Below are 25,646 nucleotides of genomic sequence, written 5' to 3' on the forward strand. Positions count from 1 at the left end.
ATACCTCTCATCAGTTTTTAGAGTCAAAGTGTACTATGTGACTTAACTTTGAATAGTTTGTGTATCATTTCATATTGTCTCCTACTCCTATTGAGGGTCAGGTCTGTATATTCTTTTTCTTCTGTACAAGTCTTAGTGTTCTGTTCTGCCCAACTTAAAAGGTTGTTGACTAAGTCAGAGTGACAGTTGTTCCTGTAGAATTATTTTCTTTCAGATTTAAGGATTTAAATTTGAGCTGATGTTTGGCTGCAAATGGAATGGGAACAATGTTACAGTGTATTCATTTGGTATTAACTGAAATTTTTCCCCAAAGTTGTATTAAAGTAGTGCCTTTTTTATGCCAATAAGGCTGAGGTAGATGTGTATATTATATGGAAATGGAAATAAAATACTAACTGCTTTTAGGCTGAAAATCATAAATTTTTGTTTCTTTCTGATGTAATTTAACCAAATTTGTCATGTTCTAAGATTTTAAAATAATGGTGCTGGTCTTAGTCTGTTTGGGCTGCTGTAATAGAATACCACAGAGTGGGCCGGCTTATCTACAACACAAATTTATTTCTCACAGTTACGGAGACGGAAAGTCCAAGATCAAGGAGACAGCAGATTTGGTGGTGCCTGCTTCTTGATTCATAGACAGCTGTCTTCTTGCTGTGTCCTCACACAAGGGAACTCTCTGGGGTCTCTTTTGTAAGGTCACTAATCCCATTCACGAGGGTTCTGCCCTCATGACTTAATCACCTCCCAGAGGCCCCACCTCCACATACCACCACATTGGGGATTAGGTTCAACATAAGAATTTTGAAGGGACACAAACATTCATTCAGTCTCTAGCAGTGCTAATTTGGCTGCTTATAAAGGTGCTTATAAAGGAAGGGCCTTAAAATGTTCTGTGACTCTCTCTTGCATATTTATAAACAAAGACCATACTTTATGCATAAAGATGTTCATCACATCATTATTATAAGAAAGAAAAGTTGGAAACAACTGAAATATCTAAAAGTTGGGGAATGGTTTAAGTACATTATGATATATATACTCAGTGGAATATTATGTCTCAAATTTTATGTACATATGGCTTATGAAAACATGTAAAATATTTGTGGATCTGTTAGAAAAGAGAAGACTGAAAATAGAATATGCAGTATTATGAAAAAAATGAAAAGTCACAAAAAAATCAGGAAAAATACACACAAAATATTAGATACGGTGGTTGACTAAATGGTGATTTAAAGTTTTTTAAAATACAGTTTTGGTATTTTCTAAATTTGTTACACTATTTCTGTTTAAAAAAAATATTTTTAACTTGAAATAACTTAAAACTCCCACAAGAATTACAAGAAACTTTCAAAGAACTCTCCTGTACGCTTCAGCCAAATTTGCCTTTCCTTGTTTCCTTTCTTCCATCCATCATTTGAGAGTAAACTGCAGATGTCATGCTGGCTATTCCTAAGCACTTATATTTTTTAAGAATAAGGACATTCTCTTACATAACAACAGAACAATTATTGAATTCAGGAAATTTAACATTGACACAGAACTACTGTATACTCAAATTTCTACAGTTATCCCAGTAATGTCCTTTATGGCACCCTCCCTCTGCCCCCCAAATCCAGGATCATACATTGTATTTAGTTGTCATGTGTCTTTAGGCCACTTACTTCTTTTATAATCAGAAATAAATTTAATTTCTAAGAATTGTGTTCTTAGAAATTGAAATATGTGAAAACAAAACCTTTACATAGGAGGTCAGGAAAACAATAGCATTAAAATGTTGAAATGTGTTTTCTTTGGGTATTGTTTTCCTTTTTCTTGTTTTCTGCATTTTCAAAGTTTTTGTGGTGAAACCACAAAAGTTTTTGTGGTGAAACTTTTTTTAATGGAAAAACAAATGGAAATTGCTTGATAAATCTTACCACCTTATAGCTAATGACAACATAGCAAAGATTTAAAGATTAATAATGGGAGAAAGGAGACAATGGCTTCTTAAATCAGAATCATTTATGGTAGGACATTAATTTCACTTTCAAACACTTCAAATATAATCTTAATTTATGTATCATTTTAGGATCAAGCATTTGGGGAGCTAGAAAAGAATAGTGATAAATTTCTACTTGGAACATCGTCTTCAGAGAACAGTCAGCCTGCTCATCTTCATGAACTGCTGTGTTCACTGCAGAAACAGCTGCTGGCATTTTGCCATATCAATAACATTAGTGAGGTATGTGATTCTTTGCCTTTTATGGTCTTTTCTCAGGGACCTTGAAACTCAGATATTTGGGTAAGCCACGATATTTTTCTACCTTGAATCTTCCAAAGTAGTAATTTAGGAACTTCTTTCCTCAGAACTCAAGCAGTGTGGCATTGCTTCATAAACATCTTCAGCTCTTGTTGCCTCATGCCACAGATATTTATTCACGTTCAGCAAATTTGCTCAAAGAAAGTCCTTGGAATGGCAGCGTTGGAGAAAAATTAAGAGGTGTGTTTGGTACTGGGTTTCATATTTAATCAGTGGTTGTAAAGCAAGAGTTCTGGCCTTTCCAAAGCTTTAAGAGGGCCAGAAACCTCTGAGTGGAATAGGAATGACGTTGAATCTCCTTTGTTATCGAAGATCCCTTTGATCTTGGTTTTGGGGTGATGGCAACAGTGATTGATCTGATTAATCTTAAAAGATGCTAATTGGTGTGACAGAGGTCTAATTTAAAGGAATTAGATGATGTATACTCAAAAAGATTAATATTAAATGGCATAAAGTAAGATTTTCATCTATTTCTTTACCGTTCTTTAGCATTTACCATCTCTTTCTGTCTTGAAATGCTTTCTTTTCTCTGGTCTTCTGTGTAGTCACAATCCTGTATTTACACATATCTCTTTGACCATCCTTTTTCAGTCTGTTCCTGTAAGCTCCTCTTTTTTGGGCATGCCCTTTAATGTTTAGGATCTTCTGAATTTTGCCCTCAACCCTCTTTTCTCTGAGAATGATCTTATCTGGTCCTGTTGTCTTTAACCGCCATGTGTATGTTGACTCCCATATATGCATCTAGCTGAGAACTCCTTTTTTACACAAGAGCCTTTCTCTAGTTACCTACTAGGTGCCTTTTCTTGATTATCCCAAAGATAGGTAAAATTTGGTAAGTCTGTCCAAAAGCAACTTATTTCTGAAGTTTCCTCGCTGAACAAAGAAATAAATAAACTGAGAAACTAAAACCATTGCTTACTAGACACTTGCATTTTGTTGTTCCACAGGCGTGTAAAATTTAATTTGTTCAAATTGAGCTCATCTCTGAATGGTCTTCTTGCCCCCAAATACAATAAAATATTGACACAGAATTGATTAAAAACCAATACAGATAATAAAAAAAAACAGATGTTTTGAGGTGATTTTAATTTTAAAAAAAGTAAATTTGGTTTAAAAAACATAAAAGACTTCCTACAGTAGAATGTAAGCACCATGAGGGCAGGAATTTTTAGTTCTTTGTTCACAGCTGTACACCTTTCACCTATAATAGTGCCTGATATGTTGTATGTGTTCAATAAATATTTCTTGAGTAAATCTGAAAATGAGAATAAATTTGTGCATGAGAAATTCATAATGCATTTTAAGGGAAGCAGCTATAATCCTTTGAATTTGTTGGCACAAGGATATTTGTGCTTTCCCATAAAGTGTCTGTTGGTGACACTTTCTGAAAGTGAGTAAATACTAACCCAACCCTAGCTACCAGAGAGTTATAGAATAATTCAACAAAGAGTTCTAGGCAGTAATAGTATTTATTAGTTTTTTTGTTTTAAGTTTGTTTGAAACAATTGATGCCTGTTAAATTTCTTACCCTTCATAGATGTGATATACGTCTCAGCTGCAGGCAGTATGCTCTGCCAGATTGTTAACTCCCTACTGTTACTCCCAGTGTCGGTGGCTCGGCCTTTATTGAGTTACCTCCTCGACTTGTTGCCACCTCTTGATTGCCTTAATAGACTCCTGCCAGCGGCCACTCTTTTAGAAGACCAAGAGTTACAGTGGCCTCTTCATGGTAAGTAAAGATAATAAAGGAGCAAATAATGCTGTTGAGAAAAGTTGTTTCTCTTGCATGCATCAGGTAAATCATATCTGACACTTGGTTATTTAATGTAATCAAAAGATAAAGTTGTTACTGTCTAAGAGCTTATAGTGTGAAGTGGGCAGCTGAGATGGGAAAATTTAAGAAAGTTGCTTATATATAAGTGTCACGAATAAAGTCTTTATCTGATCATCAGGCTTGAATAGTATATTTCATTGATTCCAAGACATGCTTTTCTTCAAATTTTGACATGGCTTAATTTGGATACATCTTACAGTGGATGATAGGAGGCATTGTTTCATAAATCAGTCAACAGCATAATGACACATTTTACAATCAATGAATTGATTTGTTTTATTTCTTAAATGCAAACGTTTTTAGTTTTAAATCTCTATTCGACAGTAAAATATTTTGTATTTTGGTTGGATATGTAGATAACTGATTGAATGTAAAAGATGGAAATTGGAAACCTATCTTTCTGTGTTTTTCTTTTTAGGTACTTTATAGGAAATAGCATCTTGATTTTAGACGTAGTATGTGAATTCACTCTTAATTTATAAAATGTTGATGGTTTTATTCCATTGAATATAGCTTAAAATATCATGTCTAGAAAACATCAATGTATTTTTCCATTGAAGTCTGTCTATCCTAAGGCTATCAAAGGAGTTTCATTACTGAAATCTTAAAAACCTTTCAAGTTTAAATGAGGTCACATGTTTTATGGAAAGAATCCTGGTCTAAGGCATAAAAAGATTTAGATTTTAGTATTGGCTCTGTTTGAACTTGGCTGTATGATCTTGGGCAAGTCACTTATAACTTCTTGAAGCCTTGGTTTCTTCTCCTGGAGAGATTGGGATTGGACAGAATACTTTGAGGGCCCGTCTTATATCCCATTGTTCTTTGACAACTGGGTTTAGATGAAGTCAGGTGTTAAGGTTACAGCTGTATCAGGATATTGATTAGGCTTTATATGGAGCCATTCCAGGTTTACTCTTGTTTTTCTAAAGCATCTCAGAATTTGCTAAGACTTACTCTATTTGTATTAGGCGAGGGAGGTGTCATTTTATTTTGGATTTTTGCATCTGTGTTCATAACTGATTTTTTCCCATGATTTTCCTTTTTCATGCTATCCTTGTGTCATTTTTACGACCACAATTATACTAACCTCAACATCAGTTTGGAATCTTCCTTTTTTTCCCTTTTCTCTGAAATAATTTGTGTAATTTAGGAGTTATCTCTTCTTGAAGGTTTAAAAGAGTTTATAAAAACTATCTGGCCCTAGTGTTTTTTTATAGGTAGATTTTTGGCTATTAATTTTCTTTTTTTAGTGGTTATTGTTCTCTTACAGCTTTTTGTTTCTTCTCAAATCCATTTCAGAAATTGATATTTTTTCAGAAAACGTCATTTTGTTGGTTTTCAAATTTATTGACACAAAGTTGTTCATAATATTCACACATAGTTTTTAAAAATCTCTAGTGTATCTGTGGTTATAGCCTCTTTTTGTATTTTTAATTTTAAAATTTGTGCCATCTTTTTTTTCTGGATTAATTTTATTAGAGGTTTGTCCATTTTATTAGTGTTTTCAAATACCCAGTTTTTGAATTTGTTGATTTCTTGTGTTTTTCTTTTATGATTTCATTGATCTCTCTTCTTATCTTTATGGCTAACTGTAGTTTTGTTTTTTTTTTAAGTGAAGAACTTTTAAAAACAAATGTACAATAAGAAAGCATGGGTCTGTATCTTAGTACAGGACAGATCTGAATTCAGGCCTTAAAAGCATTGAGCAATACTAAGTGTCATTTTACTAGATCAGCTCTTGTTTTATTTTGGAGGGATGAGCTACCTCAGTTACTTACTCTTAAGGTTGAAATTTGATCTGGACAGTGAAAAGTAGGAATAGAGTCAATTGGGGGTAATTCTGCCATGTACTGTTTCAATGTTTATCTCAAAATCAGTAACTTTACAAAGCAGATTTTTATTTGATGGCAGACTTATCTGAATATATTTTAAATTAGCCTACTAAAGAGAATATATACAGAAAGTGTTATAATCTGTGTTTTCATTATAAAATTATTTTGCTTCAGTGTCTTGTTGCAGTGCAGTATAAATGAAAAAGCTTGAGAATCTTCAACACCAGATAAATTACTAATGATTTTGTTTTCAGGAGGGCCAGAACTGATTGATCCTGCTGGTGTGCCATTACCTCAGCCAGCCCAGTCCTGGGTGTGGCTTGTTGATCTGGAAAGAACAATTGCTCTTCTTATTGGGCGATGTCTTGGTGGCATGCTTCAGGGTTCGCCTGTGTCTCCAGAGGAACAGGACACTGCATATTGGATGAAAACACCACTTTTTAGTGATGGTGTAGAAATGGATACCCCTCAGTTAGGTAATGTGTTTCTCTGCAGCATTTAGAATACGTGCTTCTGTTTGTACCTCCTTTGGAGATTTCTCTTATTCTGGGTTTGCTGAATAGAGAACTGATAGAAAACAAATGCAACATTTGCAGGATAGGGGATCCAAGACTGTAACTTGGAGCCCTCAGAAAAACAGTTAAGTCCTGCAGCATCGTATAGTGAAAAGAGCCCCTGAACTAGGGAAATGTAGGTCTGGTTCTACTCTGTTTTTATTTATCACTCATTTTGAGCAAGTCATCTAACTCATAAAAATGGGAAAATGCTTAATTACTTGTGTTCTGGGGCTTGGAGGTTATGAAACTGCTTCATAGAAGGTTACTGACCATGACTTACCAGGGCTCAGGTCATAAACACCTCTCAGTTGTGAGGGCCAGTCCCTTCTCCTCCCAGCCTGTCCTACTTTCAAGCTGATGTTACCTTGTGTGATTCCTTATTTTTTTCCTCCCCATTTATGGTACCTTTGGTGTTTCCTTTCCTGCCTCATCTTCCATTTGTCTACTTTGATGGTAGGCTAGCTCTCAGACTGTCTGAACATGAGGATTTCTCCAGTTCCTGAAAGATGATGTAGTTGTTTTGTCTAAGATTGGTCCTTTAATCTCTCTGAACCTCTAATTTCAATCCTTAAAATAATGAGTTAGATTAGATAGCCCATATGGTCTTATTAGATTTTATTTTATTTATTTATTTTTAAGAAATATTTATTTATTTTGGCTGTGCCAGGTTTTAGTTGCAGCACGTGGGATCTTCGTTGTGGCACGCGGACTTCTTAGTTGCGGCACGTGGGATCTAGTTCCCTGACCAGGGATCGAACCCGGGCCCCCTGCATTGGGAGCGCAGAGTCTTACCCACTGGACCACCAGGGAAGTCCCTAGATTTTAAATTTATTAGTTCTCTGATAAGAGAAAGAGACTCAGAGAGTGTCCAAGAAGCAAAATCTAAGAAAAATCTCAATCTAAGAGAATCTCAAGAGGAGAAACAAAAAGTAGAAACCATGACAAAAATCATGGAGATTTCTGCTTTGGGGTTGGAGGGTTGGAGGGTGGGAGTGAGAGATGTTGAAGATTTTCTTCCTTTTCCAAATAAGAGTGTATATTCATTGTTTCATTTATGAACCAGAAAGTGATTCCAGCCATGGCTGATGAATGCTAGACTGGTACTTAGGAACGTTTGTATCAAAAAAAGTAAAATGTTTTTTTTCAAGGGGTATTTAACATCATAAAGGTAGTTCCAGTGCTATCAGTGTTTAACTCTGTGATAGTCCCAAATGTCCTCCTGAGGACAAAAGTATCTTTATCTCTACCTTCCTCATATTTCTGTTATGTGTACTTTACTCAACTGGCCTTTGGTATGAATATAATCAATTTCAGTTTTAATGTTATGTTTCACTTTTTAAATTATAAAATTATGAAACTATTAAAATGTTACATTTTATGTTTAAATACTTGCATATATTGGACTTCCCACAGTGGTTAAGAATCCGCCTGCCAATGCAGGGGACACGGGTTTGAGCCCTGGTCCAGGAAGATCCCACATGCCACGGAGCAACTAAGCCCGTGTGCCACAACTACTGAGCCTGTGCTCTAGAGCCCGTGAGCCACAACTACTGAGCCTGCATGCCACAACTACTGAAGCCCACGCACCTAGAGCCCATGCTCTGCAACAAGCCACCACAACGAGAAGCCCGTGCACCTCAACGAAGAGTAGCCCCAGCTCACTGCAACTAGAGAAAGCCCGTGCGCAGCAACGAAGACCCAACACAGATAAAAATAAATAATAATAATAAAAAACAAAGATAAGCAGTAGCTTCTAAAAAAAATACTTGCATATATTAGGAAGAGGCTCTTGTCTGTAAAATTGTAAATAAATGATAATTTAGTTATATTGTGGGTTAAATTGACTTTGGGTATTAGCCCAGGAACCTGTCATTTAGAGAAGTGTTTTGTTTTTTAAATGGAAAATGAATTCTTAATGCCAAATGTCCCATTGGAAAGTTAGGAACCACCTGAACAAATGTAAATATCAGTTGAGAAATTGTTCAAGTATCAATATCTTTGATCTTCCTTAAATCATACTGAAGTGATTATTTTCCCTTAAGTCTACAAAAAGAAAAGAAAAATCTTGGCTAGTCTCTTTCCCAGTGGTCCCATGTTTCTCAACAAGGGTATCAATCCATTTTGAGCAAGAAAGTTCTTTGTTACACAAGACTGTCCTGCACATGTAGGGCCCTGCCTACCAAAATGCCAGCACTCCTCCCTGGAATGTTACATTTAGTCACATAAAGAAAGGGGTGATACTATGCCCAATTGAGAAGCATTAAAGGACTTTACCTTTGTAGCATCTACTTAAAATGGTTTGAAATGTATCATTTCATATGCGTTAAGTAAATATGGTAAGATTTTATTTGTAGCACCAAAATTTACAAAGCTTGAAATCGATAACTTGTGTAATTTTTTTTTTTAGATAAATGTATGAGTTCCCTATTAGAAGTAGCTCTTTCGGGAAATGAAGAACAGAAGCCTTTTGATTATAAATTGCGGCCTGAAATTGCTGTCTACGTAGACTTGGCATTGGGTTGTTCAAAAGAGCCTGCTCGAAGCCTTTGGATCAGCATGCAGGATTATGCTATTAGTAAAGGTAAGATGAAGAGGCTAAAGGGGGTAAATATGTAGATAGCTCATAATACCAACTAATATAAGTATAGTATAATATATGTAAATAGAAAATCACAGGGATTACCCTATTACTTTTTTTTTTGTTTGTTTTGTTTTGTTTATCTGGTAATGTTTTCATTTTTTCTTTATTTTTGTAATTTATTATTATTTTTTATTTTATTATTTTTTTTTTCACACACACACACACACACACACTGTATTTTATTTTTACAAGAGATAAATAGACTGACACCAAGCATTGTACATGGATGACCACAACAAAAGCAACAATGATTGCAATTACCAAACATGAAACACACTCATACTATGTCATAATATTGACATTCAGTCCAGTAATCCTCCACTGTAACAGCTCCTTTACTTTGCAGTGAAAATTGATTTGTATATTCTTTGCCTCTGAGTCCTTGTGGGATTTTTTCTTTTTTTAAATTCAAACAGAAAGTCACAAAAATTATACTCATCCTCATCAGTTCACTCAGTCCCATGTAATTAAATTTTTTTTTTCATCTTGATCTTTTGTTAGCACTTTTATGAGCTCATCAGTTTTTCATTAGAGTTCTGAAAATGCTTATTCATTCAGTTCAGCAGTACAGTCAGGTACCAGAAACCTGTACTTGTCAGAGTCTTTTCCATGAATTTCCTGAAGATGAAACCCTTTTATAGGAACATATTTACAAAAGCATCAGAGTACACCCAGAACTGTCTGTAAATGACAAAAGACTTAAAAATGACCACGGTTAAAGATTTGATGAAAGTTCATAATAATGCAGTTGACAAGAAAATTAGTTATTTCTGAGATATACATTTTAAAGTAATAACTAGGATTATGACTTATAACATTATACCAGAACATATAAGATTTTTAGAAATTTCATGTAATGTCTGAAACATTTATATTAACATATTTCCATACAAATAACCCAATGAAAGTTTAGTATTAGTTGTTTTGTTTGTTTTTTTTATACTGCAGATTCTTATTAGTCATCAATTTTATACACATCAGTGTATACATGTCAATCCCAATCGCCCAATTCAGCACACCACCATCCCCACCCCACCGCAGTTTTCCCCCCTTGGTGTCCATATGTCTGTTCTCTACATCTGTGTCTCAACTTCTGCCCTGCAAACCGGCTCATCTGTACCATTTTTCTAGGTTCCACATACATGCGTTAATATACGATATTTGTTTTTCTCTTTCTGACTTACTTCCCTCTGTATGACAGTCTCTAGATCCATCCACGTCTCAACAAATGACTCAATTTCGTTCCTTTTTATGGCTGAGTAATATTCCATTGTATATATGTACCACAACTTCTTTATCCATTCGTCTGTTGATGGGCATTTAGGTTGCTTCCATGACCTGGCTATTGTAAATAGTGCTGCAATGAACATTCAGGTGCATGTGTCTTTTTGAATTACGGTTTTCTCTGGGTATATGCCCAGTAGTGGGATTGCTGGGTCATATGGTAATTCTATTTTTAGTTTTTTAAGGAACCTCCGTATTGTTCTCCATAGTGGCTGTATCAATTTACATTCCCACCAACAGTGCAAGAGGGTTCCCTTTTCTCCACACCCTCTCCAGCATTTGTTGTTTGTAGATTTTCTGATGATGCCCATTCTAACTGGTGTGAGGTGATACCTCATTGTAGTTTTGATTTGCATTTCTCTAATAATTAGTGATGTTGAGCATCTTTTCATGTGCTTCGTGGCCGTCTGTATGTCTTCTTTGGAGAAATGTCTATTTAGGTCTTCTGCCCATTTTTGGATTGGGGTGTTTGTTTCTTTAATATTGAGCTGAATGAGCTGTTTATATATTTTGGAGATTAATCCTTTGTCCATTGATTCATTTGCAAATATTTTCTCCCATTCTGAGGGTCGTCTTTTCGTCTTGTTTATGGTTTCCTTTGCTGTGCAAAAGCTTTGAAGTTTCATTAGGTCCCATTTGTTTCTTTTTGTTTTTATTTCCATTACTCTAGAAGGTGGATCAAAAAAGATCTTGCTGTGATTTATGTCAAAGAGTGTTCTTCCTATGTTTTCCTCTAAGAGTTTTATAGTGTCCAGTCTTACATTTAGGTCTCTAATCCATTTTGAGTTTATTTTTGTGGATGGTGTTAGGGAGTATTCTAATTTCATTCTTTTACATGTAGCTGTCCAGTTTTCCCAGCACCACTTATTGAAGAGACTGTCTTTTCTCCATTGTATATCTTTGCCTCCTTTGTCATAGATTAGTTGACCATAGGTGCGTGGGTTTATCTCTGGGCTTTCTATCTTGTTCCATTGATCTATGTTTCTGTTTTTGTGCCAGTACCATATTGTCTTGATTACTGTAGCTTTGTAGTATAGTCTGAAGTCAGGGAGCCTGATTCCTCCAGCTCCGTTTTTTTCCCTCAAGACTGCTTTGGCTATTCGGGGTCTTTTGTGTCTCCATACAAATTTTAAGATGATTTGTTCTAGCTCCGTAAAAAATGCCATTGGTAATTTGATAGGGATTGCATTGAATCTGTAGATTGCTTTGGGTAGTATAGTCATTTTCACAATGTTGATTCTTCCAATCCAAGAACATGGTACATCTCTCCATCTGTTGGTATCATCTTTAATTTCTTTCATCAGTGTCTTATAGTTTTCTGCATACAGGTCTTTTGTCTCCCTAGGTAGGTTTATTCCTAGGTATTTTATTCTTTTTGTTGCAATGGAAAATGGGAGTGTTTCCATAATTTCTCTTTCTGATTTTTCATCATTAGTGTATAGGAATGCAAGAGATTTCTGTGCATTAATTTTGTATCCTGCAACTTTACCATATTCATTAATTAGCTCTAGCAGTTTTCTGGTGGCAGTTTTAGGATTCTCTGTGTATAGTATCATGTCATCTGCAAACAGTGACAGTTTTACTTCTTCTTTTCCAATTTGTATTCCTTTTATTTCTTTTTCTTCTCTGATTGCCGTAGCTAGGACTTCCAGAACTATGTTGAATAATAGTGGTGAGAGTGGACATCCTTGTCTCGTTCCTGATCTTAGAGGAAATGCTTTCAGTTTTTCACCATTGAGAATGATGTTTGCTGTGGGTTTGTCATATATGGCCTTTATTATGTTGAGGTAGGTTCCCTCTATGCCCACTTTCTGGAGAGTTTTTATCATAAATGGGTGTTGAATTTTGTCAAAAGCTTATTCTGCATCTATTGAGATGATCATATGGTTTTTATTCTTCAATTTGTTAATATGGTGTATCACATTGATTGATTTGCGTATATTGAAGAATCCTTGCATCCCTGGGATAAATCCCACTTGATCGTGGTGTATGATCCTTTTAATGTGTTGTTGGATTCTGTTTGCTAGTATTTTGTTGAGGATTTTTGCATCTATATTCATCAGTGATATTGGTCTGTAATTTTCTTTTTTTGTAGTGTCTTTGTCTGGTTTTGGTATCAGGGTGATGGTGGCCTCATAGAATGAATTTGGGAGTGTTCCTTGCTCTGCAATTTTTTGGAAGAGTTTGAGAAGGATAGGTGTTAGCTCTTCTGTAAATGTTTGATAGAATTCACCTGTGAAGCCATCTGGTCCTGGACTTCTGTTTGTTGGAAGATTTTTAATCACAGTTTCAATTTCATTACTTGTGATTGGTCTGTTCATATTTTCTGCTTCTTCCTGGTTCAGTCTTGGAAGGTTATACCTTTCTAAGAATTTGTCCATTTCTTCCAGGTTGTCCATTTTATTGGCATTAAGTTGCTTGTAGTAGTCTCTTAGGATGCTTTGTATTTCTGCACTGTCTGTTGTAACTTCTCCTTTTTCATTTCTGATTTTATTGATTTGAGTCCTCTCCCTCTTTTTCTTGATGAGTCTGGCTAATGGCTTATCAATTTTGTTTATCTTCTCAAAGAACCAGCTTTTAGTTTTATTGATCTTTGCTATTGTTTTCTTTGTTTCTATTTCATGTATTTCTGCTCTGATCTTTATGATTTCTTTCCTTCTGCTAACTTTGGGTTTTGTTTGTTCTTCTTTCCCTAGTTCCTTTAGGTGTAAGGTTAGATTGTTTACTTGAGATTTTTCTTGTTTCTTTAGGTAGGCTTGTATAGCTATAAACTTCCCTCTTAGAACTGCTTTTGCTGCATCCCATAGGTTTTGGATCGTCGTGTTTTCATTGTCATTTGTCTCTAGGTATTTTTTGATTTCCTCTTTGATTTCTTCAGTGATCTCTTGGTTATTTAGTAACGTATTGTTTAGCCTCCATGTGTTTGTGTTTTTTACGTTTTTTCCCCTGTAATTCATTTCTAAAATCATAGCGTTGTGGTCAGAAAAGATGCTTGATATGATTTCAATTTTCTTAAATTTACTGAGGCTTGATTTGTGACCCAAGATGTGATCTATCCTGGAGAATGTTCCGTGCGCACTTGAGAAGAACGTGTAATCTGCTGTTTTTGGATGGAATGTCCTATAAATATCAATTAAATCTATCTGGTCTATTGTGTCATTTAAAGCTTCTGTTTCCTTATTTATTTTCATTTTGGATGATCTGTCCATTGGTGTAAGTGAGGTGTTAAAGTCCCCCACTATTATTGTGTTACTGTCAATTTCCTCTTTTATAGCTGTTAGCAGTTGCCTTATGCATTGAGGTGCTCCTATGTTGGGTGCATATATATTTATAATTGTTATATCTTCTTCTTGGATTGCTCCCTTGATCATTATGTAGTGTCCTTCCTTGTCTCTTGTAACATTCTTTATTTTAAAGTCTATTTTATCTGATATGAGTATAGCTACTCCAGCTTTCTTTTGATTTCCATTTGCATGGAATATCTTTTTCCATCCCCTCCCTTTCAGTCTGTATGTGTCCCTAGGTCTAAAGTGGGTCTCTTGTAGACAGCATATATATGGGTCTTGTTTTTGTATCCATTCAGCAAGCCTGTGTCTTTTGGCTGGAGCATTTAATCCATTCACGTTTAAGGTAATTATTGATATGTATGTTCCTATGACCATTTTCTTAATTGTTTTGGGTTTGTTTTTGTAGGTCCTTTTCTTCTCTTTGGTTTCCCACTTAGAGAAGTTCCTTTAACATTTGTTGTAGAGCTGGTTTGGTGGTGCTGAATTCTCTTAGCTTTTGCTTGTCTGTAAAGCTTTTTTGATTTCTCCATCAAATCTAAATGAGATCCTTGCCAGGTAGGGTAATCTTGGTTGTAGGTTCTTCCCTTTCATCACTTTAAGTATGTCATGCCACTCCCTTCTGGCTTGTAGAGTTTCTGCTGAGAAATCAGCTGTTAACCTTATGGGAGTTCCCTTGTATGTTATTTGTCGTTTTTCCCTTGCTGCTTTCAATAATTTTTCTCTGTCTTTAATTTTTGCCACTTTGATTACTATGTGTCTCGGCGTGCTTCTCCTTGGGTTTATCCTGTATGGGACTCTCTGCGCTTCCTGGACTTGGGTGGCTATTTCCTTTCACATGTTAGGGAAGTTTTCGACTATAATCTCTTCAAATATTTTCTCTGGTCCTTTCTCTCTCTCTTCTCCTTTTGGGACCCCTATAATGCGAATGTTGTTGCGTTTAATGTTGTCCCAGAGGTCTCTTAGGCTGTCTTCATTTCTTTTCATTCTTTTTTCTTTAGTCTGTTCTGCAGCAGTGAATTCCACCATTCTGTCTTCCAGGTCACTTATCCGTTCTTCTGCCTCAGTTATTCTACTATTGATTCCTTCTAGTGTAGTTTTCATTTCAGTTATTGTATTGGTCATCTCTGTTTGTTTGTTCTTTAATTCTTCTAGGTCTTTGTTAATCATTTCTTGCATCTTCTCAATCTTTGCCTCCATTCTTATTCCGAGGTCCTGGATCATCTTCACTATCATTATTCTGAATTCTTTTTCTGGAAGGTTGTCTATCTCCACTTCATTTAGTTGTTTTTCTGGGGTTTTTTCTTGTTCCTTCATCTGGTATATAGCCCTCTGCCTTTTCATCTTGTCTATCTTTCTGTAAATGTGGTTTCTGTTCCACAGGCTGCAGGACTGTAGTTTTTCTTGCTTCTGCTGTCTGCCCTCTGGTGGTTGAGGCTATCTAAGAGGCTTGATGGGAGGCTTTGGAGGTGGGTAGAGCTGACTGTTGCTGTGGCAGTCAGAGCTCCGTAAAACTTTAACCCACTTGACTGTTGATGGGTGGAGCTGGGTTCCCTCCCTGTTGGTTGTTTTGCCTGAGGCAACCCAACACTGGCCTACCTGGGCTCTTTGGTGGGGCTAATGGCAGACTCTGGGAGGGCTCACGCCAAGGAGTACTTCCCAGAACCTCCACTGCCAGTGTCCTTGTCCCCACGGTGAAACAGAGCCAGCCCCCGCCTCTGCAGGAGACCCCCCAACACCAGCAGGTATGTCTAGTTCAGTCTCCCCCAGGGTCACTGCTCCTTCCCCTGGGTCCCGATGCACACACTATTTTGTGTGCGCCCTCCAAGAGTGGGGTCTCTGTTTCCCCCAGTCCTGTCGAAGTCCTTCAATCAATTCCCACTAGGCTTCAAAGTCTGATTCTCTATGAATTCCTCCTCCCATTGCCGGACCCCCAGGTTGGGAAGCCTGACGTGGGGCTCAGAACGTTCACTCCAGTGGGTGGACTTCTGTGGTATAAGTGCTCGCCAGTCTGTGAGTCACCCACCCAGCAGTTATGGGATTTGATTTTACTCTGATTGCGCCCCTCCTACCGTCTCACTGTGGCTTCTCCTCTGTCCTTGGACGTGGGGTATCCTCCTTGGTGAAGTCCAGTGTCTTCCTGTCGATGATTGTCCAGCAGCCAGTTGTGATTCTGGTGCTCTCGCAAGAGGGAGTGAGAGCACGTCCTTCTACTCCGCCATCTTGGTTAATCCCCTACCCTATTACTTTTTTATAGAAAAAAGGATTTTACAATTAACATTTTTTTAAAATAAATTTATTTGTTTTATTTATTTTTATTTTTGGCTGTGTTGGGTCTTTGCTGCTGCGCACGGGCTTTCTCAAGTTGCGGTGAGCGGGGGCCACTCCTCGTTGTGGTGTGCGGGCCTCTCACCACGGTGGCTTCTCTTGTCATGGAGCATGGGCTTCAGCAGTTGTGGCATGCCGGCTCAGTAGCTGTGGCTCGTGGGCTCCAGAGCACAGGCTCAGCAGTGGTGTCACACGGGCCCAGTTGCTCCACGGCATGTGGGATCTTCCCGGACCAGGGTTCGAACCTGTGTCACCTTCATTGTCAGGTGGATTCTCAACCACTGCACCACCAGGGAAGTCCCTACAATTAACATTTTAAAAACAGTTTCTTATTCCTGTTTGTGGAACATTTTGAAGTGCTTGGTATGAAACCCTGTGTATTCTTTTATATACATATATCCCACTTGAAGAAAATCCACTGTGGGAAAATTGAGATTTGTGTGAAAAATAAATCCAGAGGCAGCATTTTACTGAAGGATTCCATGCAGCGTAAATGTATCTAGTATAAGAGTTGTTTAATGAATCTCTTCCCTTTGTGAGCCCTGGTGAAGAACTGAAATGATGTGTACGTGGAAGTCTGAGCTCTGGGCCTTGGTCATTTTCCTCCTGTGTAAAGCACTTGCCCATTTTAGAGTGCTAGTGAAGATACCAGTTTGAAATGAGGTATATTATTAAGTACAGCAGTAAAGTGCTATGCAAGTGTGTAGTGGTATTTCAGTTTCTAATATTACTTGATTAATAAAATTAATTTTATGTACAAGTTTTCAAAGGTTATACCTGATTTCTTTTTAGCTCCCATCCCCTTTTAACAATGACTTGGATTGTTCAGAATCACATACTCCTAGTTGTCTTTCTCCACGTTGCTCTTTCTTTAGTCCCTGCTCCCCTGTGTCTTTGGATTTTCTTCCTTCTGTGATAAAAATGGTAAAAGTAAATACATTTTCACCTTTACTTCGTATAATAAAAATGAGATACATATCATTCAGATCTTTAAAACACCAGTGAGATGATACCTTTGAAAGTTTAATCTCATCCAGTTTGTCATTCATTTATTCATTCTATTGTGTTTACTTTCACCAGTGGTAGAAAAGTATGATAGTGGAGGAGAAAAAACGCTTACTTTCTAAGTTGTATTTTCTGATATCCTCTTATTTGCATCATTTTCTTGGAATGTGTGGTTAGGTTTTTTTTTTATAAATTTATTTTTATTTTTATTTATTTTTGGCTGCGTTGGGTCTTTGTTGCTGCGCGTGGGCTTTCTCTAGTTGCGGCGAGCGGGGGCTACTCTTCATTGCGCGGGCTTCTCATTGCAGTGGCTTCTCTTGTTGCGGAGCACGGGCTCTAGGCACGTGGGCTTCAGTAGTTGTGGCGCACAGGCTTAGTTGCTCCACGGCATGTGGGATCTTCCTGGACCAGGGCACGAACCTGTGTCCCCTGCATTGGCAGGTGGATTCTTAACCACTGCGGCACCAGGGAAGCCCAGGTTTTCTTTTATAACACATTATCACTTGTTACTTTTCAGTGAGCACTTTAAAAAACTGGATATAAACATAAAGTGAATAAAAACTCGTATGGCTCCATTTGTTCAATTGCTTGTACGCTATAGCCTAGACTTTATACCTGAGTAGTGGAAACATTTTGTAGTGCTTGGTATGAAATGACTATAACTTTAGCGAAGGTGTTTTAAAAGAACCTATTACTATAAACATTGCACAGGAGGATAATCCCTGATAAATTTGACATACTGCAAAGGATGTTACTTCAGCTTGCTTTTAAATTGAATATTAGCCTTCTTGAAATGGGGTCGTTTGATTTTAAGTCATAGCAGTTTTCAGAATAGCAAGCAATCCCTTGGAACAGATGATCTCTCAAGAACCTACTGTGGAAAATTCTGTGTGTAATACAGACTATCATTTTAAGATTCTCTATTGGCTGTAAGATTTTCTTAAAATCTTACATGCTTATATTCACTTTTTCACCTGTAAAATAGGTAAGTCTGAACTTAATTTTTTACCTAAGCATCCAGAAATGACGAAAACCAAGCTGTAAAATTTTTGTCTTAAGATAGGAGTTTTAAAAAGGAATTAAGAACAAATAAAGTTAACTTGGGGCTTAATATTTTCCAAGGGTGTTTTTTGTTTGTTTGGTTTTGTTTTTAAGGAGCATGGTAAATCTGTCAAATTAACGGAGTCTAGCAGACATTCTGGGAGTAGACAGTAAACCTCCCATCCCCATTTGGAATCTACTGAATATTTCATTTTTAAAGTATAGAACTGGTGTGCTAACATGGAATTAAAGAAAGCAGCTGACTAGTGTTCATCATCTAATGCTGTGATTTGGGTTTTCAATTGCACCTACTCATCTCTGTCCAAATGTTGTTTCATTTCTTACCCACCTAAATGTACATGTATTCACAGTATCTAATGGCTTCAAATACCACATATATACATACTTGACTAGTTTACTCAATATCTCTACTAGGATGTCTAATACATAGTATTCAGAACCAGACTCCTGATTACAGATACCTATCCTCCCAAAGGGCTGTCCTTGTGATCTTCTCTCAGTAAAAGCCAACTACATTCTAAATACATTATAGTCATCCTTGTCTGCTCTCATGTTCACATCTGATCCATCAACAAATTTCTTCAACTCTACCTTCAGAATACATCTGGAGTCTGACCACTTCTTACTAACCCCACTGCTACTACTTTGGTCTGAGCCACCATCATTTCTTACCTGAATTACTGTAATAATTACTTCTGCTGTTGCTGTTCCTATAGTGAATTCTGCACTCAGCAGTTAGAGTGAGCCTTTTAAAACACAGATCACATCATCCCATATCTCTGTTCACAGTTTCTAATGGTCCTTCCCATTTCCCTCAGTGTAAAACCTAGAGGACTTGCAATGGCCTGCAAGGCCCTATGTGATCTGGACCCCAGACAGCTTTCTGATGTCTCCTACCACTCTCGTGCGTGCACATTTTGCTCTAGCTGCACTGGCCTCCTTGAACTCAGGCAGGGCCTCTACATAGTTTTTTTGAAAGGACACTGTTTGTGTGGCTTCTTCCCCTACGTCATCTAGATCTCTGCTCGATTGTAGCCTTATCAGAGACCTTCCCAAACCAGCCTATAAAAAATAGTAAACCCACACAGTTCAGTATTCCCTGGTCTCCTCACCCTGCTTTATTTTTCTCCATAGCACTTATCTGTCATATTAATGTTTTTATTTATTGTCTCCTCATACCCCTCCCCCACCGCAACTAGAATATAAGCTCTGTGAGATCTGGGACTTAGTTTTGTTCACTGCTGTATTCCTAGCACAGTATGCGGGATCTAGTAGGTGCATTTGTTAAATAACTGCTTAGGAAAACGATAAAATTCAGGTGTTAGATTACTAAAGCCATTAAAATTACCTCTGAATTGTTTTCTGTGAAATGTCAGTGTATCATTTTTATTTTCAGATTGGGACAGCGCAACTTTAAGTAATGAGTCACTCTTGGACACTGTGTCTAGATTTGTTCTTGCAGCTCTTCTGAAACACACAAATTTACTCAGTCAAGCATGTGGAGAAAGCCGGCAAGTAACTTAAAACTATCCTCAGACAAATATTTGCTCTCATGATGTTTGAGATTAGGTAACTTTTCTATTTTGGTTCTTTATTTAGATATCAACCTGGTAAAAGCTTATCAGAAGTGTACCGTTGTGTGTACAAAGTTCGAAGTCGTTTACTTGCTTGCAAGAACCTTGAACTTATTCAGACCAGGTCATCATCAAGAGACAGATGGGTAAAGTTGGAAATCAGTTACTCTATGTTTTTCTGCAAGCTATGAGAGATAGCTCCATATTGGTGTATGTGAGGGGGAAAAAAATGTGGCTTAATTATTGCAGATGTTCAATAAATATTGAGTAGTTCTTTTTCTAGTGAAAAAAATTGGATGAGTAGAAGATTGGGGGTTTATTTAACCACCCATTTATCAAGTGTGATATGGCTGCTAAGGAAGTTTATATATTCTTAGGCCATATAGGTAATAACAACAAATTGAATTGTCCAAATCATATGAAATATTATTCCTTTGTTTTACGCTCATCAGACCATGTTTGAATTATCCTATTTGATTTGGGGTGCCATAACTTATGAGGGATATTAGCAAACTTAGATTGGTTAAAGGTCTGAAAATCATCTTATACAAGAACTGGAAAGTGTCAAACATGTTTAGCTTAGAGAATGAAAGCAAAGGGGAGTCGCATGATAGGTGCCTTAAAGATATTTAAAGGGCTTCCATGTAGGAGAGGAAGTAAATGTGTTCCCTGTTGTTCCAGAGGGCACAGGTAGGACCAAAGGGTAACAACTGAATGGAGAATCATTGTTAGCTGAATGTAAGGAAAAAAGCCTTCTAATTATTAGAGTTGCCCACCGCTGGAGGTAAAGATTGAAAACTTTTATTAAGGATGTTCCAGAAGTAATTCTTGCAACAAAAATGAGATGATTTCTAAAGTGCTTGGTAATCCTGATAGCACGATCCTATAATTATGAGTATAGCCTGATACCTCACCTTCAAAAGTGCTTACTTTGAAACGTCATATGTTAGATGCTTTGCACTCCATTATTTAGATCTTAGATTTTAAAAACCAAACTTTATCTCTAAATTTGTATTATAGTATTCTTTTGGCATACACTGATTTAATATTTGTGGATCCGACTATTTGTTAGTGACCTTGAAAGCCCATGAAATGTACTAATTAGCCATTTTGTTGAGTCTCAAATTTGAAACTTACATATTGTGGAGATACATGACTTATGTATTTTGTGAGTCTGACTGACTGCTCAGTATCCCCATCCAATCATGAATCACAAAATAACTTTTATTGTACATCTGAGGATATCATTAAAAATTTTCACTTGTGCTTTATACTGAAATATACGGGGTTTTTGTGACTCTCTTCACCCCTGTTGTAAGGACTCTTTTCTTCAGATGACTGCTAAGTAGCATAACCACCATGGGAAATAAAATTAACATTGTCCTTACCAGATTTCTAATTTTTGGTTTCCTCAGGGACAAACAAAGTAAAGAAAATAATTAAAAACAATACTGTTTGTATAATTGAAATTTGCTAAGAGAGTAGAACTTAAAGTTTTTCACCAAAAAATGGTTAAAAAATACTGTTTTGTTTTAAATTAGCATTATTAAACATTTATACAGAGTAACAATAACATACACAGCTTGAGGGAGACTGAATGGAATCACATTTCATGTTCTTTACCTTTTATGCTTGGTGTCACACTCGACTCATTTTAAGTTAGCAGTTTACAGCAGAACAGCAATATATATGAGTCAATTTACAGCATGACGTTTTAATCAAAATATTGAGGAAGAGAGCATAGTTAGATGTTTCTGTATATTTTGTGTACATACATTTTTTCTAATCTTTTCAGATTTATCCAGTATATCTTTTGTTTTTGTGGTAAAATTCATGTGTTATTACTGCTATTAGCATTATTTTCCATGATAAAAAAGTCAAGGTTTTAATGATATTTTTCAAAATTAAAAAAAATATATATTCAGTGTAGCTCTGATCATTTCTTTAAGATCTCAGAAAACCAAGACTCTGCAGATGTTGATCCTCAGGAGCATTCATTTACCCGGACCATTGATGAAGAAGCTGAAATGGAAGAACAGGCTGAGCGAGATAGGGAAGAGGGGCATCCAGAGCCGGAGGATGAGGAGGAAGAACGGGAACACGAAGTGATGACAGCTGGCAGTGAGTATATCCGTCTTGCTTTACAGATACACACTGTGGCATTCTTTTTGGTAGGGAAACTGACTGTAGAAGAGAGAGGCAAAAACATTTCCTTACTGTTTTTCTAAAGAGATGTGATATTCTCCTGATGATCTGATTAGCTACATTTCAGTTCTTACAACTGCTAGTTCCATTCTGAAGCTGTTGGATTGCATGTTTCGGGCTGAAAAGCTCTGGAAGCAGGCTTTTGGAAACAGTACCTGTTCCACTGAGTCTCATTCATGAAGTGATGCCCATGAGTCATTGGATAGGGACATTCAAAGCATGTTCTCTGGAGGGTACCAAGTTGTCCATTCGCCTGGCTGGGCTCTGGGTGGTGAGGAAGAGAGCCCCTTTCTAAGCCTATTAGGAGAGCCCAATTATTTTCCATATGTAGAACTTTTTAAATTATAAACTTCACCCACTGACTGCACTGCAGTTTTCAGTAGAGAGCAAGAATATACATGAGAATATTATTGGCTGGTGAATGACATTTTTCATACTTTTTTATTACAAGGCTACAGATAGTTTTAAAATGTAATCATTTAGATGTTTAAAGAGAAATATCGAAGCTTTGAAACATTTGTTATCTTTTGAGTGATTTGGCTGTTTCAAGTTAAAGTGTATATTTACTTTTGTAGCCTAAAACATTTTGGCCATCTATGCATTTGGTATTGAGATTGTATATATATTTCAGTCAATTTGACACTACTTTATTATCAATTTATCTGTGTTGTGCATACTTCTAAAAATGATTTTGAGGTGACTCAAAACAAGGCCAAAACCCCTTAAAACAAGAGGAGAAATATAAGGTCCAAATGGAGAAGAGGGGATTGGAGATGAGGAGGTGGAGAATAATTTTATATATATATTAAAAAAAAAAAAAAATATATATATATATATGTAACGTGTGTGTGTGTGTGTGTATATATATATATATATATATATATTTTTTTTTTTTTTTTGTCTGTGCTGCGTGGCTTGCAGGATCTTAGCTCCCCAACCAGGGATTGAAGCTGGGCCCTGGCAGTGAGAGCGCTGAGTCCTAACCACGGGACCACCAGGGAATTCCCAGAGAATAATTATATTTTAAAACCTAGGCTGAGGGAACATTTACAGATGAACTTAAGACTTAGTTTAGAAATTCCTAAAAGCAAAGACCAAAGGGGAAAACACAGTAACAAAAGATAACCCTCAATTATATTAAAAGAAAGCATAATAGTTACCCAGGGAGTAATAATTTTTAAACTAGCTGCCATTTTTGAGCATCAGTTATATGCTGGGCACTGGGTCAAATGCTTCACGTAGATTAACTCATAATCCTCTCCGTCTTAGATGATTTCTAATATTACCCTGTTCTAAAGATGGACAAACTGAGGTTTAAGGAGGCAAAATTATGTGCCTAGGGCCACTGTTCGTAGCAGCTGGAATTAGAACCAGGTCTGCCCCAAATTCCAGTAACCATTCTCTTAATTACTTTAACTGATTTCCGGCTCTAGACTGTTAGTTTGTTGCTTTGATTTTCTTAGAAATAAGGGACTTTCAACAACATAATGAATATATTGTCATAATAATACTTTGAAATATACAAATGCATTTTTAAAGTTTGTACTTCCATATTAACAGACAAATCTAGTATTTTACTAACTTTTTTGCTTGGGTTCCCCATTAAAAATACCATCTTCACTCAAATTTGAGTAAAATATTCTTTTCCTATTGTGAAATACCTACCACTGCATCAGAACTTTGTTAAACCCACTTTTTACACTTGTGAATTGGGAAGAGCTGGCATAAAGTGGACATTCCTGGTGATACTATTTGACTCTGGGGGCAGTCTTGGCCATATTATTATAACCAGATTCTATTTCAGCGAAGACCTTTAATGATTGTGCTTATTTAATATGTTTAAAATACAACAAAGTGTAGGTATTAGGAATTATATGGACTTTGGAAGGGGAAAGGGGGCTCTTCATTATAACTAATGCAACTTAACTTTTGTCTGTTTCTTTTGTAACCTGACAATTTCAAACCAAGGTTGTGAACATTTCAGAAATAGGCAGTTATTTTTATCTAACCCAGTGATTCTCAAACTTTAATGGCCTTCAAAATCAGCTTGAGGGCTTGTTAAAACTACATTGCTGGCTCCATGCCTAGAGCTTCTGATTAGAAAGTCTGGGATCCACGCAGTATTTTTCATTTCTGACGAGTGCCAGATGATGTTGATGCTGCTCTTCTGGAACCACACTTTGCAAACCACTGATCAAGCTCATAAGAGTAGAAATAGAATCAACCAAATCTAAATTCTGTAAAGGCATAAGTATTTCCTATTGTAATTTTTATAAAAAGTTTAATATTATACATGTATTTTTGATAAAATTTAACTTAGTTACTTAGTATTTAATGTCTAAAAAATGATTTTCCCTCTTTCAATAAGTTTTTGGTCCAAACTTTTTGACTGTTTTTATTGTTATTTTCTTTGCTCTTCTCTCCCCATGTGTTAAGACCTTGTTTTTGTGTTACATGTTCCAGAAATCTTTCAGTGTTTCCTCTCAGCCCGTGAAGTAGCTCGTAGCCGAGATCGAGATAGAATGAACAGTGGGGCAGGGTCTGGGGCTCGAGCTGATGATCCACCTCCTCAGTCTCAGCAAGAACGAAGGGTCAGCACAGACCTTCCTGAGGGTCAGGATGTGTACACTGCTGCCTGCAACTCCGTGATCCATCGATGTGCCCTGTTAATATTAGGAGTAAGTCCTGTGATTGATGAGCTTCAGAAGCGAAGGGAAGAAGGACAGTTGCAGCAGCCTTCCACAAGTGCCTCTGAAGTGGGTGGACTTATGACCAGGTGGGACTGACTAGAAACTTAAAACATTTCTCTCCTCTCTTTGTTTCTTTATGCATTGAAATGGTTTATTCTCACTTATTGTATTCTGAAATTAACACAGACATGGAGGAGGAAATACAAATTGACAAGGATGAATTTAATGTAAAGAGTGATACTAATTCAGCCTGGAGTATAAATTTCTGATTAAATGAGGAGGCACAATTTTTCACACATATAAACAACAGTAGTTGATTGGCATAATTCTGTAATTTAGTGTCATGGAAGTTATTCTGATGTAATTGAGAAGGACTTTGTGCTTAGACCTGACTGAGAGCCAGGGTTTTCCATTGACAGACATAATTACTCCTCACTGTGTGTGTGTTTTATCTCTATGCTGCTAGTTCCATTCAGTTTTATGTTCACTAACAGTCCCAAATCGAAAAACTTTTCTTTGTGCATGTGAGACAGGAGTGAAAGTCTTACTGCAGAGAGCCGGCTAATCCACGCAAGTCCAAATTATAGACTGATCAAATCGAGGAGTGAATCTGATTTGTCTCAGCCTGAATCAGATGAAGAGGGTTACGCACTGGTAGGTATACCTAGATTTAGTAAAGAAGAAATTTTGTATAGCTACGTAAGACTTTGGTTAGAGTAAGTAATATACGTTTGTTTTAGACATACAGAAACTCTTTTAAAAGAACTTTTAAGAGAAATGAGATAACTATATTGCATAGGTATTTATCATCTATATGTTAGTGACTCAGATATCTCTGTTTAGCTCTGACTTGTTCCTAAACTCCAAATTCACGTATTTGACTCCTTGATGGACGTTCTACCTGAACATCTCAGGTGACCACAATCTTAACCTATCCAAAAATAAACTTATTTTTCTCCTAAACCTCTTCTCTCACATTCCGTATCTTAGTAAGTGTTACTGTTAACTATCCAGGCTGGAAACCTGGGTTCATCCTTGACTCTACTTTTTC

General features: G+C 36.7%; 1 protein-coding gene across 1 annotated transcript in view; it reads left to right on the forward strand.

Moving 5' to 3' along the window:
• Positions 1 to 25,646, forward strand: part of HERC1 (HECT and RLD domain containing E3 ubiquitin protein ligase family member 1) — a 227,242-nt gene that overhangs the window by 89,654 nt on the left and 111,942 nt on the right. Inside the window, exons 15-24 of the mRNA XM_061180215.1 lie at positions 2,069 to 2,221; positions 2,347 to 2,479; positions 3,837 to 4,028; positions 6,220 to 6,441; positions 8,930 to 9,103; positions 19,523 to 19,637; positions 19,726 to 19,846; positions 21,650 to 21,821; positions 24,369 to 24,681; positions 25,129 to 25,249. Coding sequence (XP_061036198.1) covers positions 2,069 to 2,221; positions 2,347 to 2,479; positions 3,837 to 4,028; positions 6,220 to 6,441; positions 8,930 to 9,103; positions 19,523 to 19,637; positions 19,726 to 19,846; positions 21,650 to 21,821; positions 24,369 to 24,681; positions 25,129 to 25,249 — 1,716 coding nt within the window. The remainder of the gene's footprint in view (positions 1 to 2,068; positions 2,222 to 2,346; positions 2,480 to 3,836; positions 4,029 to 6,219; positions 6,442 to 8,929; positions 9,104 to 19,522; positions 19,638 to 19,725; positions 19,847 to 21,649; positions 21,822 to 24,368; positions 24,682 to 25,128; positions 25,250 to 25,646) is intronic.

The sequence above is a fragment of the Eubalaena glacialis genome, chromosome 2, assembly GCF_028564815.1.
Source record: "Eubalaena glacialis isolate mEubGla1 chromosome 2, mEubGla1.1.hap2.+ XY, whole genome shotgun sequence".
In the NCBI taxonomy this organism is placed as follows: Eukaryota; Metazoa; Chordata; class Mammalia; order Artiodactyla; family Balaenidae; genus Eubalaena; species Eubalaena glacialis.